This window comes from Arvicanthis niloticus, chromosome 2, assembly GCF_011762505.2.
Source record: "Arvicanthis niloticus isolate mArvNil1 chromosome 2, mArvNil1.pat.X, whole genome shotgun sequence".
Classification (NCBI taxonomy): Eukaryota; Metazoa; Chordata; class Mammalia; order Rodentia; family Muridae; genus Arvicanthis; species Arvicanthis niloticus.
Window position 1 is genome coordinate 6076232 of NC_047659.1, and position 6378 is coordinate 6082609.

Sequence of the window (6378 nt, forward strand, 5' to 3'; positions counted from 1 at the left end):
TCTGGGTAAGTCTGGGCTTTCATTTCTCCTACTGTGCAGTCAGCAGGTGACCTGCCTGGCTTGGCTTGGATCTGCATCCTAGCCTGCAGCTAGGAGGAGGAGTCTGAGCTCAGCCCTGTCTCCTCACAGCCTTGGACAAAGCCCTGCCACAGGTACCAGAGAGGCAGAGAGGAAAAGCATCTCCCAGCCAAGAGGAATGGCGCAAGGACACACTTGGCTGCCTCAGCAATCTGGGGCAGACCCTCCCTGAAACACATAGATACCCACATGTGGGGAATAATGTCAGTCGTGGCCTTAGGGTGACAAAAGTGTGGCCTGGGGTTCCCTCTGGTGACTGTAGCAAGACTAGGTCTATGGAGGTAAATGAGTGACTAGAAGGTCAGTGTCCCCAAGGGCCACAACAGGGGGACACCAAGGGGAGGAGGCAGCAGAGGGAAAGGGACAGAGTGGCCAGTGGGTGACTCTGGAAGGCTCTGGGCTATTAGGCAGTCTTACTCACCCTAGTTTCTGGCATTAGGGTGTTATTGGCCTGGAGAGTGAGATGACAGAGAAGGTGGGTGGGGCTCTGGGCTCTAGGTGGGTTTGCTATGTATGAAAGTCACGTTGCCAGGAGTAGTCTCCCCAGGATTAGCAGGCCCAGGCTGTCAAAGCTTTGCCTGGCCCCGATAGTGACAACTGTGGCTACCGTGGTCTCTCTCTCTCCAGGGTGTTCTTCCTGAACGTGCCATTGGATTCCATCCTGGAGCGGCTGACACTGAGAAGGATAGACCCTGTCACAGGAGAAAGGTTGGTCAGGGCTTCCTGGTGGCTGGTCATGGAGAGCTGCTGAGGGCCAGGTCTCCCAAGAGCCGGCTCTTCATCTGGGCACTCACTGCTATTGTGGACCTGCTTCAGGGTAGTGCTGGCTGCTACAGACAGAGGCAAGGAACAGGCTTGTTCAGTGAGTTCCTCTGGGTATGTCTTCTGTCTCCCTCTGAAGAGGGAAGAGGGAAGGGGTGTACCAGGGCCGGCAGCAACGCTGGTGAAGTACCCGCCACTGTATTCCTGGCCCCCAGCTGAACTCCCACTTCAAAAATGGCTGCACCGGATGGGTAGGCTCTAAATACTGGACAAATTGTGTTTGGAAGGATGAAAAAAGTACAGACAAAGCTGAGAAGATGCTCAGATGGCTAATGCTTGCCTCGCAAGCATGAGGACCTGAGTTCAATCACCAAGACATACATGTGTACACACATACTACCACACATATACACACATACATATACCCATACACACATACCGGTACACACACATACACAAACACATATACCACATGTACACACACATACATATACATACACACACACATACACAAACACACATACTTACACATGTATACTATTCACACACACACAAACTCACATACTCATACACACATATACACACACTTACACATACACATACATATGTATACACCATATACCCACACACACAAACTCACACAATCATACACACACATATACACACACAAAAAAATAATAAGCCTCAAATCAGTGGTGGCACACGCCTTTAATCCCAGCACTTGGGAGGCAAAGGCAGGCAGATTTCTGAGTTCGAGGCCAATCTGGTCTATAGAGTGAGTTCCAGGACAGCCAGGGCTACACAGAGAAACCCTGTCTCGAAAAACCAAAAATTAATTAATTAATTAATTAATTAATAATAATAATAAGCCCTTTGTGATAGTATATGCCTTTAATTCCAGCTCTTGGGAGGCAGATGTAGGTGGATCTCTTTTGAGGCTAGTCTCGTTTATATAGGGAGTTCCAGGACAGCCAGGGCTACACAGAGGAAATCCTGTGTGGTGGCTATTCCTGGTTGTCAACTTGTCCACATCGGGAATTAACTAAAACTCAAGAGGCTGGGTACACCTGTGAGGGATTTTCTTTTCTTTTCTTTTCTTTTCTCTTCTCTTCTCTTCTCTTCTCTTCTCTTCTCTTCTCTTCTCTTCTCTTCTCTTCTCTTCTCTTCTCCTCTTCTCTTTCTTTCTTTCTTTCTTTCTTTCTTTCTTTCTCTTTCCTTTTCCTTTCTTTTTTCTTTTCTTTTCTTTTCTTTTTTTTTTTTTTAGACAGGGTTTCTTTGTGTAACAGCCAAGCTTTGGTAGACCAGTTTGGCCTCAAACTTACAAGAGATCTTCTCAGTGTTGGTCTCTGCTGTGGCAGGTCTGGCAGTCAGCAGCAGCTGTAGCCAGGTCAGCCTGGGTGAGTGGAAGTCCATGGAGTTGAGCACATACTTAACCCCTGTCTCTGCCACCATGGCCACTTTGTTCATGTGCCCACGGACAATGACAGGGATGGCTGGAGAAAGAGGCTGCCTGTCCACAGAACAGGTCATTTAATCCACTTGATTATTGACCTCCTCCTCAGCTGAAGTCATCTTTTGGTGAGCATTCACACGGGGCACAAATATCTTCACATCCTTCACCCATTCACAGAGATCTGTCCACATTCTTCTTCCCCTGATGTCTTTCTCACCAATTTTCCAATCATGCTCTTTCCAAGTCCCTGACCATCCAGCCAATCCGCTGGCTACAGCCCATGAGTCAGTGAACAATCACACATCTGGCCATTTCTCCTTCCAAACAAAATGTACGACCATGTGTACTGCCTGAAGTTCTACCCTCTGTGTAGATCTTCCTTTCACAGGTGTCTTTCAGGGTTGTCCCAGAAAGGGGCTGTAATGCTGTGCTTCTGAATGGAGCCTGCATAGTGTGGGAAACCATCAGTAAAGCAGGCCCCAGTCTCCTTCCTCACCCCAAAAGGCATGCACGCCTAGCAGCAGATGGCACTGTAATGGGAGTAGAAACTACAGGCATTTGGGCAACGTCTTCATGTAACAAGCTTGTGCCCCCAGGACCTGCTCAAGCCTAATTATGTACACACCACTTTCATTTGGTAATGGATTGCTGCTATGCACATCTCATCTTGTCTTGGTGGATCAGATATTACCTAGCTCATGTGGGCAGCTCAGGTCACATGGTAACTTGGTAGCCCCTTGACAAATGTTCTGTTTTCACTAAGGCCCAATAGCAGGCAAGAGCTGCCTCTTAAAGGGAATAGTTGTCTGTAGACAATAGTAGAGACTTGCTTTAAAATCCCAAAGGTCTCTTCCGTGACTCACCTATAGGGGCCCTCCAAAGGCTCTAAGTACCATTGGATCTATAGGATCATAAGGTTCAAGTGGTAGAGCAGCCTGCACAGCACTCTGGAGCTGTTGAAGGACATTTTCCTGTTCTAGACCCCAGTCCTGGTATCTGTAGGGGTTCTCTAGAGGAACAGGAGTGATAGAATGAATCTATGTAGAATTGATTCAAGTAGCTTACAGCTGTGGTCCAGCTAGCCCATCATTTCTCAACCCGTGGGTCACGACCCCTTTGGGGTCACATATCAGCTACCCTGCATATCAGATAGTTACATTATAATTCATAACAAAATTACAGTTACAGAGTAGCAATGAAATAATTTTAACAGATGGGGGGGGCACCACAATATGGGGAACTGTATTAAAGAGTCTAAGCATGAGGAATGTTGAGAACCACTGATCCAACAATACCTGTCTACCAATGGAAGATTCAAGACCTGGTGGAATCCCAAAGTAGTAGGCTCTAATGCCAGGGGAGGAATGGACTTGCCAGTGAGGGCGAGGGCAAGCAGGCACAGAGAGCAAGCTCCCTTCTTCCGTGTCCTTATAGACGGCCTGCAGAAAGGGTAGAATTTTAGTTCCAGAGAATCCAACTCCCTTGTTTGGCTTTGATCAGCTGCACAGAAAATGGGTGGGGGTGGGACGCTGCAAAAGTAGGAGAAGGGATTGAAGGAACCGGGCCTTTTGTGTGTTGTTTGCTTTGTTTTCAGGTGGGGTGTCACTACACCACCCTGGCAGCCAGGAACGGGCAGAGATCTGCCTGCCTGGGCCTCTGAGATTAAAAGGGGATCTCCCTCTTACTGTGATTTTACATGCTACCCCGCCCCCACTGACCTCCGCCCTTTCCCTGAGCTGGGATCACAGCTTCTTGTCCCAGAAGCCTGAGGCCAGTCCAAGGTGTGTCCCCAGCTGGTGCACAGCTGGCATTTGTGTCTGGTAGTCATGGTGACAGGGCAAGGGCACTCTAACACTCAACAGAGGACTGAGGGCCATTGTCATCTGCTTCTCTCGTAGGTTCCATCTCATGTACAAGCCCCCTCCCACCATAGAGGTCCAGGCCCGCCTCCTGCAGAACCCCAAGGACTCAGAAGAGTACATCAAGCTCCAAACGGACCTGTTCTACAGGAACTCTGGGGACCTGGAGCAGTTCTACGATCGGGCCATCATTGTCAACGGAGACCAGGACCCATACACAGTTTTTGAGTATATAGAGAGCGGAATCATTAATCCTCTGCCCAGGAAAGTTACCTGATATGTGAGAAATCAGGAGCAAGCCCTAAAGACACTCAAATCCTCTGCCCTCAACTGTCATCCGACCCCACCCAGCCAATAAAGATGTTAGTCACAACCTCGGGTAGCCTTCTTTGTTTTGTTTTTGTTTGGTTTTTCGAGACAGGGTTTCTCTGTGTAGCCCTGGCTGTCCTGGAACTCACTCTGTAGATCAGGCTGGCCTTGAACTCAGAAATCTGCCTGCCTCTGCCTCCCAAGTGCTGGGATTAAAGGCGTGCGCCACCACCGCCCAGCTACAGGTAGCCTTCTTATGGGGTTTGAGAACACAGGACAGAAGAGGTGCATGGATGGGGGGGTAGAGTGGAATGCCAGAGGCTAGGTCTTCTTCTAGAGTCAGATGAGGATAAGGCCCATCTCAAGGGCACCCCATCCCACTGTGGGTAACTGGGTGAGTGCTGTCTTAGGTTTTCCATTGCTGTTTAAGAGATACCATGACCAAGACAACTCTTATAAAGGAAACCATTTTATTGGGGCTGGCTTATGGGTTCAGAGGTTCAGTCCATTGTCATTATGGTGAGAAGCATGCAAGCAGACATGGTGTGGCAAAGGAGCTGAGAGTTCTACATCTTAATCCTTAGGTAGAAGGGGACTATTGCACACTGAGCATAGCTTAAGCATATATGACCCCAAAGCCCGCCTCCATAGTGACACACTTCCTTCAACAAAGCCACACCTTCTCCAGCAGGGCCACACCTCCTAATAGTGCCACTCCTTATGGCCAAATGTTCAAACATGAGTAGGGGCCAAACCTACTTAAATCACCATAGATGCATTGGTCATGTTCTGTACAGGACCAGAACCAAGATCATGGTTGTATATCATAGAAGACACTTAGTGATTGGCTTACATAGGCCAACAATGGCCGTCTGCAGTTTGGAGGGTCTGAGAACCTCATAGCTGCTTAATCCACTGGGTCAGATACTCCAGATGTCTCAACCTGGAGGCATGGAGGGTTCCTGGAGAGCCACTGGTCTTCAGTCCACACTGGAAGGTTGGAAAAAACTGGGTTCTGATGTCAGTAGAGGATGGTAGAAGCAGCAGCTATAAAGTAGATGTACCCACTAGCAAGAAATGAAGGTAGGCAGGCAAAGCAGGTCTGGTTTCTTCCCACACAAAAGCTGCTTCCCACTTGGGGGGGGCTTCCCTCCTCAGCTAATCTGCTCAGGAAATACCCTTTCAGAGAGACATGCCTCTTAGATAATCCCAGGTCTGTCAGGTTGACAACCAAGTTTAACCACCACAGGGTTAAACTCATCCCACTTGGCCTATCTGCCCCTCACTACCAGAGGTGGAGTGATAACTGCATCTGTCTCACAGTAACCTGCAGGAGCCAGTGGGGTGATAGGCAGAGGCCGAGGCCCAGTGCACCGAGCCGGGTGTAATGACACCCACCTGTAATGCCAGAACCTGGAAGATGGAATGTTGAGAGGTCGAAAACAGCCTCTATTTACATGGGTTCAAGGTCATTCTGTACCACAGAAGACCCTGTCTCAGGAAGAAGAGAAACCTGGCACCCAGTGGAACTCTCTGGAATGAGGAACACTGCTTCTACCTGCACTGCCCGTGTTGGCAGCCTCTGGTCACAGGGATCCGCAGTGTGGCCGTGCCACTGAAGAGGCGTGTCTTAAGTTTCATTTAATTTTGACACATTTGAATTTAAACTGCCTCTCAGCTGGCAGCCTCCCTGTAATGGGTGTGTGTGTGTGTGTGTGTGTGTGTATCTCTGTGTCTGTGAGTGTATCTGTGTGAGTGTGTCTGTGTGTATCTGTATGTATCTGTATCTCTTTATGTGTATTTATGTGTGTGTATCTCTGTGTGTTTGTGTGTCTGTGTATCTCTGTGTGTCTGTATCTCTGTGTGTCTGTATCTGTGTCTGTGCGAGTATGTGTGTGTATCTGTGTATGTTTATAT

The 6378-nt window shown here is 48.6% G+C and overlaps 1 protein-coding gene across 1 annotated transcript in view; it reads left to right on the forward strand.

The window, feature by feature from the left end:
• Positions 1 to 4525, forward strand: part of Ak8 (adenylate kinase 8) — a 115818-nt gene extending 111293 nt beyond the window's left edge. The window contains exons 12-13 of the mRNA XM_034496037.2: positions 706 to 786; positions 4192 to 4525. Coding sequence (XP_034351928.1) covers positions 706 to 786; positions 4192 to 4429 — 319 coding nt within the window. The 3' untranslated portion in view covers positions 4430 to 4525. The remainder of the gene's footprint in view (positions 1 to 705; positions 787 to 4191) is intronic.
• The last annotated feature ends 1853 nt before the right edge of the window (positions 4526 to 6378 follow it).